This window comes from Crocodylus porosus, unplaced genomic scaffold (assembly GCF_001723895.1).
Source record: "Crocodylus porosus isolate Cpor-Errol unplaced genomic scaffold, CroPor_comp1, whole genome shotgun sequence".
In the NCBI taxonomy this organism is placed as follows: domain Eukaryota; kingdom Metazoa; phylum Chordata; order Crocodylia; family Crocodylidae; genus Crocodylus; species Crocodylus porosus.
Window position 1 is genome coordinate 44,368,208 of NW_017728909.1, and position 14,969 is coordinate 44,383,176.

The window sequence follows — 14,969 nt, forward strand, 5'->3', positions numbered from 1 at the left end:
CCTTAAAAAAAAAAAAAAGACTTTTTGTTGTCTTTAATTTGTGTTGCCAGCCTCAGCTCTGTAGTTGCTTTGATCTTTCTAATTCCTTCCCTGCAAGTGCGGGCCAAGTAAGTATACTCCTCCTTGGCAGCTTCCCCCTGCTTCCACCGCCTGTATGCCTTCTTTTTTCCCTTAGGCTCCCCTGGATTTTCCTGTTTAGCTAAGGAAATTTTTTGGCTCCTTTTTCCCCCTTTTCCCTTGCGCTTGGATCGTCTCCCTCTGTGCCCGAAGGATTGCTTCCTTTAGGTATGACCACCCTTCCTGGACTCCCATCTTGCCAATACTATTCTCCTGCAGTGTGTTATTGACTAGACTCCTAAGCACACTGAAACTAGCTTTCCTAAAGTCCAGCACTTCCACCCTACTCGTTATCTTACCTACCCTGTGCCATATGGTGAATTTGATTGATTGGTGGTCACTGTCCCCAAGGTGACCATGAATCTGCAGCTCCCCCACCAGGTCCTTCCCCATCGCCAATACCAAGCCCAGTAAGGCATTCCCCCTAGTGGGACCATATACCTCCTGCATTAGGTAATGGTCCTGCACATAGGTTCAGAACCTATGTGAATGGTTGGATTTGGCTGACTGCTCCTCTCAGCAGATGTCAGGGTAGTTTAGGTCCCCCATGACAACCACATCCCTAGACTGTACAGCCTCTGAGACCTGCCTCAAGAATTCCAAGTCTAGCTTTTTCCTCTTGGTGTGGTGGTCTGTAACAGACCCCCACCACCAAGTCCCTTTCCCCACAGCCCCCAAGGGGACACTTGCATGCCTTTACACAAATGTCAGGAGCTTGGAGAACAAACAGGAAGAACTTGTCCTCCTGCTAAATGCAAATAACTATGATGTCATAGGGATAACGGAGACCTGGTGGGACTCCACCCATGACTGGGCCACAGGTATAGATGGCTATAACTTTACAGGAGGGATTGAGTGGACAAAAGGGGCTGTGGCGTAGCTCTCTCTGTCAAGGAAAGCTACACATCCCTGCAAGCTGACATTGACACCCATGGTGGACTTGAGATCCTTTGACTTAAAAATCTGTGGGGAACACAGCACTGGGGATACTATGGTGGGAGTTTACTACAGACCCTCTACCCAGGATCAAGAGCTTGACCAGGAGTTTGCCAGGGAATTGGCTGAGGCCGTGCGCTCGTGGTGTATGGTTGTCATGGGAGAATTTAACTACCCAGACATCTCGTGGGAGGAGTGCTCAGCCAAATCCGAGTGGGCGCAGAGCTTTCTCTTGTCTGTGGATGACCTCTATCTGATGCAGGAAGTCTGTTGGCCGACAAGAGGTAAAGTGCTGCTCGACCTGGTACTAGCAACCGGGAAAGATCTAATCAGCAAACTAATGATTGAAGGGAAGCTGGGTGACAGTGACCATGAGCTGATCACCTTCATCATCCCCCATAAAGCTGGCAAGTCAGTCAGCAATACAGAAGTCCTTGACTTCAGGAAAGCTGACTTTGACGAGGTAAGGAGGCTTGTCAGTGAGGACTAAAGGGCCACAACCCAAAGGGGAGGGGAGTTCAGGATGAGTGGTTGCTTCTCAAGGGAGCAATCCTGGATGAGCAAGCAAAGTCTATCCCATCTCAGAGGAAAGGCAGCAAAAGGGCACAGCGGCCTCCTTGGCTCTCCAGCGAACTAGGAATGTGCAGCAATGTACACTGCTGGATATGCAGCAATGTACTGCAAGGCAAGTTAGAACTATCTTAGCCAGGTTTTTCAGGCAATGACAACTGAACTGGGGAAGTGGGTAATTAATAGTGAAGCTAAAATAAGGTAGTATTTAGAAGACTGAAGTCAGTGATGAGACTTGTCTTGAGAGGGGAACTTGATTTATTGTTGTGAAGAGTATCACCAGTACATTATCAGATAGTTGCTAAAGCTTATTCACTAAAATTGAGTGATGTCCAGCAGAGGAAGGCAGATCAATTTAAAGCTGTCTCTAATATCCATCCCAGGAAAGTGGATAGAAAGATAACAAACACATCCACTATTTCAGAAATTAGAATAGGTTCTATTCAGAAGATGCTGTCTCAGTGGCTTTCCAACATTGTCCAAAGGAGAGTTTGAAGGATATTAAGAGTGAAATGTGCATCCGACTTTAGATGATACTGTGTTCCTTAGCAAGAGTTTTAACCTACACATGCAAAAATGTTTAGAGATGTCAGACTGAATAAAATTGTGACTCTTACAGAATCATATTGTAGCGTGGTAGCTATAAACAAAACTCTGATACCTACCCAGGAAGACTAATATCCTATGAAGAACATTGGACTGAAGCTTTCTATGAAGGCATTATTTACTATTAAAAGAAAAGGAACTAGGGTAATACAAGAATTTACCAAAATTATTGGATTTGCTGGTTTGTTATGTGAGTTCATCAGGGACTTTTTTCACAGCACTGAAGTTCATATATTGTCCTGTTTAAAGTATAATAAACAAGGAAAGATGCAAAATAGAGGTTCAGTTCTTTCATCAAGAAAGTCAGATGGACAGAAAGCAACCAGGACAGGGAGGGGGAGTATTTAGGTCTTCCCTTTCTCTTCACTGTCTATCCCTTCTGTGTGATGTCCCCATCTAAGTTTGAACAGTCATTCATTTTGCACATATTCATTGTTTTAGCCAGTGTGTTAGGGACAGTGCTGCTTCAGGTGCAAAGCCATGTATTTCTAGTAGTAGCTTATGGACCCAAATGTGTATCTAAACCAAAAATGAACTACCAGTTCCATTTAAGATGGTTAGAATTTGTGACCTGAAATGTGCTGTTACTGTACAATTTAGGAAGAATTGGAAGATGCCAAGGCTTCACCCTCCTACAGTGATAGCTTCTCCATGTAAATGTTATAAAAAAACCACAAGGCTATGTTTTTTCTACAGGTGATCTTTTCTGGCATTAATCCTAGAAGTATGTTTAACATAAAGATATTGTATTCCAGCTTGGACCACTACCAGGAGCTGTTTATTTTGATTCCATCCAGAAGTCCAGCTAAGCCATTCTCAGGACTAAGTGAATGAATTAAAAAAACCACAACCTAGGAACAAAGGGATAGGAAGATGAGGCATGATGACCAAATCCTGCGCATCAAGAAGCAGTGAAGAAGGAATTCACCTGTATTTTGTAAATTACTAGGCATCCCAAGAAGCCAAATGCAGGAAAAGGGTTCGAGGCAGATCAGAGATCAGAAGAGTTTTTTATAGAATTATAGAGTTGGTAGGCACCTCAAGGGTCATGTAATACCACTCCCTATGCAAATGCAGAATGTGCTGTTCCAAACCATCCATGACACATGCTTTTCCATCCTTTTTTTGAAAACTTCAAGTGAAGGAAGTTCCACAATTTTCCTGGACAGCTTGTTCCATTGTTACTGTCCAGAAAGAAGGGAAGTTGTTTTTCTGAGATTTAATCTTGCTCTCTTTTGTTGCAGTTTAAAGCCATTGCTTTATATCCTGCCTTTTGTGTCAAGGGAGAGTAGTTGTTTTCCTTCTTCTTTATCTCAGCTGTTCAAATATTTGAAAACTGTTATCATATCCCTTCTTAATCTCCTTGTATCCATGGAAAACCTACCTAGTTCTCTTAGCCTTTCATTATACACCTTCAATTACAGCCCTTTATCACTTCTTGCTCACCTCTGGATCCCTCTCCATTTTCTCTTAAAAAGCATCTTAAAAGGCAGAGCTCAGAAGTTCATAAATTCTATGGTGAAGTGTGAATGACCAAGAAACAGAGTGGCATATTTGCATCTTGCATACAATACTTCTGTATTGCTCAATATAGTTTTTGTTTGTTTGTTTGTTTTTGTTTTTGACTGCATAACGTTGAATTTGTGATCCAAAGCTGGGGGGGAGGGAGAGGCCTGCTTTAGAAAGTTGAGATGTGCCAAGAGAAATTACTCTTATTGTTCCAGTCTTACTACAAAGTTGCAGTAAGTTCAGTTTATAATTAAGTATCACCATCAAGGTATATTACACAAGTCTTCCTTCTTAGGGCATGTCTCCACAAGTGTGCACGTGCACCGGTTCTCCACGCTGCTACTTTGCAGTGCAGTGTCTTTTCTTAACATTGGGAGATCTCGGTATTAAAAAGAACCGCTACTGAAAAGTTAGCTGTGCTGCATGCAGCAGCAGCATGTGCCACAGAAAACTGGAGCCTGGCTGCCAGAGTCATGTTATGGCTGCCAGCCAGGCCAAAGCAACTGGCTCAGCACTGCTGCTGCCTTGGGAGGCCCCCAAGGCGCCAGCTAAGGGCAGCAGTTTTGCTGGCCCCAGCCCCACTTACCCCATCTGGGTCTATTTGCTGTGCATTGGAGCTGATGTGCAGGAGCATGCCAGGGGACAAATAGCAATGGAAAAAATATGTACCTTTAGACCACGTCCATATGTGCATGGACGCTTGGTTCCCTGGGGCCAAGTAGTAGAAGTACACTGGGCTGGCCCCAGCAGCCTTATCTGGGTTTCTGGGGGCCTCCTGGTGCTGCAGCAGTGGCGATCGTGCCACATGGAGCCTGGTTGGCATCTGGAGCATGGCCCCAGCTCCACTTTTGAGCAGCACACGCTGCCCCCATATGCGCCACTCCCCTTTTTTTTCTGGAGGTTGTTTTTTTTTTTAACCCCTGGATATCCTGGGGAACAACTCAGGATGAAAGAAATAAATTAGAAAGAAACTTACTACAAAGGCTGTCTTTTGCAAACTTTGTAGATATCATTACAGGCAACAGCAGGGTCAAATTTATGTAACCCTCCAAAGAAACCATTATGATGATGAATATCTAATTCAGTATTCGAGCAGCACTTAGACATGCTGCGTTGTGCACCTTGGATCTCTGGACTGTACTTTTTTATTCCAAGTTTTTCATCACTAGTCAGAAAACAGGCAGTTCTTCAGAAAATGGTTGTGAAGTTCAAGTGACATCACAGGCACAAGAACTAATAGCACAAAATAATATAAAATCACACATCCTCCATTTGTATAAAGTACTTTATATCTCCATTTGCCTGACAAAGAAAATAAACCCCTGGTATCATTCACTATTCAACTCCTCCTTTAATACTTAAGGTTTCCAGAATAAAGACAATGTGCAGTATGTGGCACTGCAAATATGTCTGCAGTGCCACATACACTCATGCTCATGTGAATGCAGCCTTCAAGTCCAGTAAGTATGAGGACTTTGTTATTTTCCCCTGCCTCCCCCCCCCCCCCAACACACACTCATTTTGTAGTTTCAGCAACTATTGTATCTTTTTATTTTAGCTCTTTCTTTCTGGTGAGTCTTGTTTGTCAGTGGTCATCATAGTGATATCTTTTTAAATATTATCTTTTAATACTCTGCGGGGTTGAAGCAAAGATGGAGTATCCTCTATTCAATTTTGGCTGCAATGTCCTTTGCATCCTGAAGGGCATCCTGTAAGGGCAAATTTCAGGTGGGGAGAGAAGAGCAGGGCACCAAAACTGAGCTTCAAAGACGTCTGCCTTTCAAAGACATGAAGTCTTTTGGAATCTACCCAAACCTTTGGGAGGCCTTAAAAGGAGATGGGACAAAGTGGCGTTCCCTTCTCAATCATGGAGTCCAACATCACAGTGAAAATGTTTACTCAATTACAATAGAAACATGACCAAAGGAAACAGCCTCTCGATACAGTAGCCCCTAACACTATGTAACCACTGTGGCAGGACCTGCAAGTCTAACATGGGTCTTTACAGCCACAAGAGAAAATGCACCACCAGTCAGTAGAAAGGCTGCAGTGTCCACTGTCACTTGCTGATGAACAGATGCCATTAGGTGGCTGAGGGGAGTCTCAAGATTTGGTTCTTCCTCTTAGTAAATGTGGTATAGAGTAATACATTAAGTGCATCAAACAAGTAGATGGAAGGAAAATAAATTCCAGTAGCTACAATGATCTTTGAATGTTTGTTATATTGGAGAAAAAGAAGGTTATACAGCATCAGACCCACATCCTTCATTACTGCATGCAAGCTATACATCCTGTATTATATTAAAAATGTCACAGATATTATTTTTAAAATTCTATGCCTACTTGTATCTATATCCATGTTGATGCAGGGATAAGCACATGTAAATGGACAAGAAGGCAAAAATAAAGTAAAAATACCAAAAGTTGAGTTGTTTTCTGATAGCACCTGCGTGTAATTTCAGAATGTTTCTAATTGGGTGTCTTTATTCTGGAAACCTTAAGTATTAAAGGAGGAGTTGAATAGTGAATGATACCAGGGGTTTATTTTCTTTGTCAGGCAAATGGAGATATAAAGTACTTTATACAAATGGAGGATGTGTGATTTTATATTATTTTGTGCTATTAGTTCTTGTGCCTGTGATGTCACTTGAACTTCACAACCATTTTCTGAAGAACTGCCTGTTTTCTGACTAGTGATGAAAAACTTGGAATAAAAAAGTACAGTCCAGAGATCCAAGGTGCACAACGCAGCATGTCTAAGTGCTGCTCGAATACTGAATTAGATATTCATCATCATAATGGTTTCTTTGGAGGGTTACATAAATTTGACCCTGCTGTTGCCTGTAATGATATCTACAAAGTTTGCAAAAGACAGCCTTTGTAGTAAGTTTCTGTTTTAATACCCTCTAGTTTATTTCTTTCATCCTGCCTTTAAAAAATTCACTTGACATACTTCTCTGAAGGCAAACAATTGGAATCCAGCAGCACTGGTTCTTAGCCTCTCATCCCGTAATGGGGTTGCTGGCCCTCACTCCCATTGATGTGGAGGACTGTGTATTGGCACAAGAATTCCCTGGAGAACCAAGTCTTCAGGCAACTGAAAGGCTTTCCCATATCTGTGATGATAGGAGCATACCAACAATGAACAGGTTCAAGTAGAAAATAACAGAAGAACAAAATTAAGAGAAACAAAGAAGCTGATATTAGGGAAGGAATTGGAGGCAAAACCAAGGGGAAAGGAAGAACAAGAGTGTTCTGAAGAAAGGGAAAGGTTGAGACCCCTTTTGAGAACCAAAGGGAATGTGGGGGTTAGAGAAAAATGTAAATATCGGGGAGGGGTGGGAACAGATTGAGGAAGAAAAGTAGGAAGGGAGCAGGGAGGAGAATGGACTGGAAAGTTGAATAACTCGGTTCTTGAAGTCATTATGGGTGAGGCATACAGGGAGTAAGACTTTGTAAGATGCACAAAGGGTGTGGATTAACTTGTGTTTTCGCCCAAGGTGTTTTTCTCTTAGTTTCCTTATGAAGTAATGTCTTTCACTTGCCCTGCCCTGAAATGGCAACAGTACCTGGGGAGACGATTGAATGGATTAATGAAAAACATTCAAATCAATAAGAGAACTCTCTCATCGGGAAACTGTGTCCAGAAGAAGTGAGCCACAATGCAGACTCTTTCAATTTTTGTTATGCAATTGTTTGCTCTCTTGTGGGTCTCCCTGACTTTTTAGGAAATTTACTAACTATGTCCTATGTCAATGCTCCATGGCAGGGATTAGCACTGGAATGTGTGATCCCTTTTATCAAACCCTGAAAGCAATGGAGTTTTTCCAGCTGATGTTTTCCTTTAGCTGTGCTTCTAGCCTGCAACTCCCAATGCAGCTTACAGGAAGCCCTATCATTGCCACAGTGGAATTTCTACCCATCTCAGGCAGTTACCGCAATAATCTCTTTTCATAGAATCACCTTTGTTGATATGGCCTCATAGTAGTAAATGCTGATACTGGGGAGAAACAGTGATAGCAGATGGGGCATTTCACAACTCTCAAAAGAGGTAGCTTCCCAGTCAACGTTTTTTACTTGCTTGTGCATTTCACATATGAAACCCTCATGAAAGGCTCATGACTTATCAAAAAATCCTTTGAAATGGAGTCTGAGTCATAACTATGTCATATACTTCAAGAACAGGTATTTGTCAGAATTATTCTGTTGTGCCACAACTATTTTTCTACACAAGTCTGTTAATGTAAACACCCAATATCTATTTGAGCTGGGAGCTTTTGCTCTGTTTGTTTAGGAAGTTGGTTTTTATTTTTTCTTTAAAGATATGTGGTAAATGCTTTAACTGAATCTTCGTCTTGGGTATGAAACAATACAGAATATTGGATACATACTAAAATAGAAAGATTTGTCAATAATGTTCTTTTTATATATTTAGTATAATGTACTTCTGTTCACCATCTCTCTTTTTTTTAACTCCTGTTGTTTTTACCCTTTCAGTGCGGTTTATTTTGTGCGGCATAAAGAAACCAGACAGAGATTTGCCATGAAGAAGATTAACAAACAGAATCTCATTCTCCGAAACCAGATTCAGCAGGCCTTTGTTGAGCGTGATATTCTGACATTTGCAGAAAATCCATTTGTCGTCAGCATGTACTGCTCTTTTGAAACTAGACGCCATTTGTGTATGGTCATGGAGTATGTGGAAGGTAGAATGTTTGTTCTCTTTACAGGGGGAAGAAGAGGGTTTTTAAGCATCAAGAAAGAAAAATCAACCCCCACAGTATTTACATTACAAAAGGCCCCTCTGTGTGTACTCTGCATGCTGGCAATATACACTTAGGATCTAAATCCAGCAATGAGATGGCTTCATTCCCAGTCATTATCTCGTAGTGATTGCCTGTAAAAAGCTCATACTACAACTATAAAGGGAAATAAATGTTCTTTGAATAAGTTAGTTATGGTTTGTAGTCATAAATGTCCTAGCATCAGAAACAGGGCTGCAAATTATGACAAAGTTATGAAATTTTGTTTGCTTGAAATTTTTGCTAATTGGTTTGGCTGTATCTGGAAATGATCTGCAGAAATGAGCTTAAGATACCTTTTTAAGAGTCTTTTACACACTGTGGAAGGAACCTTTTCAGTATGTAGAGCAATAGGGAGAAATGAATCAAAGATACCTGGATTCATATTAGTCTCCACCACAGACATCCATTTGTGTTTGTAATTAATCTCTGTCTCAACCCATCTGTGAGATGGACATAATGATATATACCTATATCAGAGAGCTATCATAAAGATAAACCTATCAGATATGGTCAGTGGCATTCAGATATACCAGGGTGAATGCGGGCCACATAGTTACCTAAATTGATAGACAAAATCATAATAGGATTAAGTTAGCAAACCAAAAATAAGCAGAAAAAAAACATGCTTGAGAACATATTCGGTGTATAGGATAGTTTCATGTCATATCTTTATGCTTGCTCAACACTAGTATCTAATGTCTGTTCTTTCAGGAAAAAAGAACAAAGTAAAACAAAACCCATACCAGCTTATAAAAGAATATTTTACATAGTGAACTTAAAATGAAATGGTTCAGGAAGTAGCTGTGCAAAAGCAAAAATACATGTTTGAGCGCACAGTTGGTTTGATGGTATAGAGTAAATGTTTGCTCTCCTTACAGAAGAAGCACTAATTCCTAGAAATCAACACGTGCCTACATTTGCAGCATGTTTTCTTATTTCCGCATACCTTAAAATACTGTCTGGAATATGTGTTATGTTTATGCAGGTGGAGACTGTGCTACCTTGATGAAGAATATGGGTCCTTTACCCGTAGACATGGCAAGGATGTACTTTGCAGAAACTGTTTTAGCCTTGGAGTATCTCCATAATTATGGAATTGTACACAGGGATTTGAAACCAGACAAGTATGTACATAAAATATAACCACAATGACATTTTGTATGAAAAGTAGCCAGAGAAAATATAAACAATATAATTTGCTTTTTAGGAAATTCGTTTTTTTTATTGTGAGTGTTGTCAAATATATTCAGAATTTTTATATAAGTTTGCTCTCATTTGAGTAGCAGTTTTTATATCTATAATTTTAAAGAATGTTTCTTAACTATCCTTTCAGTTGCAAGAGGCTGTAAAAAGAGCTTAGGAGTAATATATGTATTTCTGGAGGCTGAAGTGAAAGATAATAAGATCTGGTCAATGAGAGCAAGGTCTCTCTGCAATGCAAAACATGAGAAATATGAGGTCAATGTTAAATGGGAAATCTCACCCTTCTGTCATATTCTGGCAGTGTTTGGGGAATGTAATACTTCATGCCTTCTGTAAGCATGAATTACATTACCACAGGTGGCTGAAATAAAGACTGTACCTGCTGTTTCTTCTACTAAAGTTTTGCTTGTCACCTTTTTAGAAATGCATATGAATTCCATCTGTGTTTGAATCCAAATACCCACCTGGTAGTTTGCCCATTACCAGTGTAGCATCGATTATCTATCTTTTTATTCTTCCCCTCCTAAAGTAAGTGACACAGTTCAAGATAGAAAATGCTCACACCTATCTTGTTTTCATTTTTTAATCAGAATCTATTTTAACGTATTCCAGAATGCTTGCTATTGTCCAAAACATGCTACATCATTCTTCTTTGCAGCCTCATAATTTTTCCTCTTAGGATATTTTAAAAGAAGTTAAACGTACTAGGAGGGATAAGCAGTTTGTATAAATCCAATAATTATTATTTATGTATCAGTATTTGACAGCTCCACAGGATGCATGTATAGTTTTGCAATGCTGTTTTGCAATACTATTATAGTGTTGTGACTAATAAATATAAATGCAATGTTGAATCAAATCATGTCATTAGTAACTTAGCGTCCTTCTAATTTATAGTTTATTGGTAACATCCATGGGACATATAAAGCTTACAGACTTTGGGCTTTCTAAGGTAGGACTAATGAGCCTGACTACCAATCTTTATGAGGGACACATTGAGAAGGATGCTAGAGAGTTTCTTGACAAACAGGTAAGGTACTTTTTTTTTTTTTTACTGTTACACTAAAAGATTACATAAATACATATTTACCAATGGGATATAACATAATATTACATTAAGCCATTATTATTTCTGCAATGGTCTTTCAGATACCTGTTTAAGAATAATCTTTTATTGATGTGGTACACATCATTCCAAGTCCCCTGCTCCCCCCTCCCAACACACACACATTATGGCCTATTAATAAGATGAACGATCTAATTGTGTGCAAGTGAGGATGTGAGAGAGACAAATGGAGAACTGTTTTTATAAGGAATTCAGGGGTCTCAGCAGAGTACTTGCAGAACTCATGATGCATTGTACAATCGCGGGTGCTAAAATCTCAGCTATGGCCCATTTCCCTTTAAGCATGCCTCATTACCATTTGCCCACAATCTGTTCACTGTAAAAGTTACTTAAGGTAAAACCATCACAATTTTTATGTAAAAATAGAAATAGATGTAGAGTAAACAAAATAATTCCTATAATTAACTCCTGGGTTTACAGACCAATCTACCTTTATAAAAGTATTTTCTGTAAAATACATTTCTCATACCTACATTTGAATGGTTTTGCTCTATACAGCATTAGAAAACATCAGATGAATTACAAGCTGAACAGTGTAAACCATTCCACAAAATTTAAGGCAAAAAATTAAGACATAAGAAAGGGTAGTGTGATGCCCTAAAACTTAGCTAAGTTTATCCAAACCATGAAGTTGGTCCAATAAAAGTTAGCACCCACAAAAATTCTTCCCCCTCACATATTTCTTGGGCCATCACAGCTTCATTTGCTCAAAATTTACGTTTCTTTATGGTTTTATAAGGTATTGTTAAATGCAGAGAATTAATGGGAAATTTAAACTCAATGACTAGTAATATTAGACTTTGTTATAAATATTTTTTCTAATTTCTAGGTTTGTGGCACACCAGAATATATAGCACCAGAAGTGATACTAAGGCAGGGTTATGGCAAACCTGTGGACTGGTGGGCCATGGGAATCATTCTTTATGAATTTCTTGTTGGGTGTGTGCCATTCTTTGGAGATACACCGGAAGAGCTATTTGGACAAGTAATCAGTGGTAAATATCATGCAGCCTGTTGAAACAATTCATTTAATGTTGAAAAAAAATATTTAAGAATTTCCTACTAAGCTAGCATTTTAAATTAGTTTCTGTCAAAACTAATAATAAAAAATCACAGTGATATAGGGTATATCATCCAAATGAAAGGAATAGAATTTGGATTTAAAACTGAATTTGTTTATAAAATTACTAGTGTATTTAAAATGTTATAATGGTGTAGGTAGAAAGAAAAGAATTATTAATGGTTCGACAGTCTAATTGACTATGAGATGGTCTTTTCCAGTATCTAATAAAGAATTGTACCAGAGAAGAAAAGGTTAATGTGGAATTCATTTGCGTAAATGAGAAAATGCCTAGTGGCACAATGAAGAAATTAACAAAAATGTAGTAAACCCTAAAACAAATGTCTCCCGAATAATAAATAATGGAAAAGAGAAGGAAACAAATTCAATTCACAGATTGTTAATGATTTCTTTGGTGGTTGTTATAGGATACTGTTATTTCTGTAACAGCTGTTCTTCTTTCATTTAAAATTCAATAACCTTTAGATCTTAACCTGCAAGCTGACCCTAAGTATTGTTATGCAGCTAGTGGCAAAACTAAATGATAATTAAACAGAATCTCTTACTATCCTACCTGCTGTTTCCATAAATTTCCCAGATGCATTGAAGTAGATGGCCACTGTTTATGCCAAAAGTTTACCAGAATGACACCTCTGTTACTGAATGTTCCCCAGTCCATTTTACATTATGCTTAGAAAAACCACCATCTAAAATGGGAGGGAAATCACATTTGTCTTGTGAGGCAATGTTCTAGCATCATATTGGAGTTCACTATCTTTGACTTTTTAAGCCAGACATGTTTGTAAACTTTAATGAAGTGGATTTGTGGGTTGCCTGCAGTATGTGACCTCTTTATACAATACCCTAGCTGTTTATGGATTTAGAACCATGCTGTTTTCTGATGTGATACACCAAGGCCTGAGTGGCAAGGGGAATCAACTGTTTAATTAACACAATCAGCAAATGCTAGCTTTATTCTTGATGCCTTACGGCTGCAATGCATATTCATGTTTTATTTTAAACTGCATTAAAATCTGCAGGCAAACAAACATGGAAATAACTCATGTTTTTATTGCATTTCCAGACATGCAAGTGTATATGGGTGTATATATATATGCCTCTTTAGGCAAACTATTTTGCCACAAATTTCAGCTAATATTAATGACCACATTTAAAAATATGCACTTTGGCAATGTTATTTTCCACATTACCTTATTTTTTTAATTTAAATTGCCACATGTTAAAATGTATTCACTGATCCAGCAGATGCATATGAATAACTTTAGGCATATAAGTACTCCCTAGGTCTTTGCATTGATTATTTACAGGAGTATGTGTAAGTTTGGTCACATTTTCCACACTGTTGTGATTTTTGTTTGTTCTTTTAACTTGATTTTGACATTCCCTGTTGTTTTTTTCTTTTCTTTTTAATTGTAATTAATTTACTGCAGTCATTTTTACTGGTAATACTTAAAAGAAAATAATTGTTCTGGCAAAGAGAGGTCCTGAAATGCACGGTTCCTCTGGTTTTCAGCTGTCATGGGAATTGTTATAGACTCAAATCCCTGACATAGGTGAAGTGTAAGGGGGGCACATGCCCCCCCTGAGATTGGCTGCCGCCGAAGCTGTTGCTGGCTTTTGAGGGCAGTCACCACTCGCCCTTGCCACCTCCTCCCCACCTTGCTGCTGATGTCATCACTGGCGTCTGCAGGTGGTCCCCACTTGCTGCTCGCCACCCCTTCCACCGCCATCACTGCTGGCATCTGTGGGCAGTCCCTGCTCACTGCCAACTACAAATGTTGCTCTGCCAGTCTTGGGAGGCACCAGTCATTCATGATCCCTGAAAGAGATTTATGATCTTTTCTCTGTGGATGAAATCTCAATCACATTGGAATTGATGGGAAAACTCCCGTTGACACTGTTATGGCTACAGTCCCATTGTGGGAAAGCTGGAGGACTATCACACCTAAGTTTAATTGAAAAAAGTAAATAATACAGTTTACATATGGTCCCAAACTGCTTCCCATAAGTCCTCAGGTGCTTGAAGTCCCAATTATCTCTTGCCCTCTAGCTTCTCCCAGAGAACCTGTTCAGTGTGTTTATAAAAGAAGCAATGAGGTACCAGTTATGGAGGTGCAGCATTCATTCTGCATCATACAGACATAAACATCATATGACATGGACAGACTGAACAAATTACCTGAATTAAAAAGTGGTGACTTGATACTCACGCAGCACATGTAGTTGTATAAGTGGCAAAATGTGCGTCAGTGCACAGAAAATGGTGGCAGTCTGCTTTTGAACTAAAATGCATCAAAGGTGTTTTAGTTCAAAAGCATGCCGCCACCATTTTCACAATGCTGACATGCATTTTGCTGCTTATACAACTGAAAGCGACACAGTGCGGTGAGTGTCAGGTCACATGCAAAGTAGACTCCATTAATCCAAGTCTGCTCCAGTGTGCCAGATCTCCGCCACATTGCAGCATGAAATCGTATGTGTATAAATGCCCCAAGTCCCCCCCCCCCTTAAGTCGGTATAATTGTTTCGTCTCTATGTACCTATAGTTTACTTTGCTTATTGTAGTGCTCCTTTTCCTACTGAAGCATTTTGCAGATTTCCATTATGTAATTTAAATAAAGTTTTAGCCATATTTCCAGGCTGTCTTTTATGGAATCCAAGAGCACGACTACAAAGCTTAGGTCTAACTAACCAGGGTGTGGACATGGCTTTTGTAATAGGCAGGTTAGTGGCAATAAATTGATAGGGTATTTTTAATGAAAAAGACATAGAAAAACAACTACATTGGCTTGTATCTTGTCAAATCTAGTGTTGAATCCCACAGACCTCAGTCATGTGAGTAATGACTTCAATGAAGCTCTTAGGGCATTAGTAAAGGATTACAGATGTAAGCAATGGCTGCAGGATCAGGCCAATTGTATCTGTCTTATCAGTAGTTCCCAAGGAACAGGACTAGGATTTAAAGCATAATGATTGTTCAGAGAAACAGTGCATAGAGTGTGCTTCAGCCGTAGTG

General features: G+C 39.4%; 1 protein-coding gene across 1 annotated transcript in view; it reads left to right on the plus strand.

The window, feature by feature from the left end:
- MAST4 (microtubule associated serine/threonine kinase family member 4) overlaps window positions 1-14,969 on the plus strand; it is a 156,251-nt gene that overhangs the window by 115,811 nt on the left and 25,471 nt on the right. Inside the window, exons 12-15 of the mRNA XM_019532171.1 lie at window positions 8,236-8,444; window positions 9,529-9,667; window positions 10,644-10,776; window positions 11,702-11,867. Of these exons, the coding sequence (XP_019387716.1) occupies window positions 8,236-8,444; window positions 9,529-9,667; window positions 10,644-10,776; window positions 11,702-11,867 (647 nt within the window). The remainder of the gene's footprint in view (window positions 1-8,235; window positions 8,445-9,528; window positions 9,668-10,643; window positions 10,777-11,701; window positions 11,868-14,969) is intronic.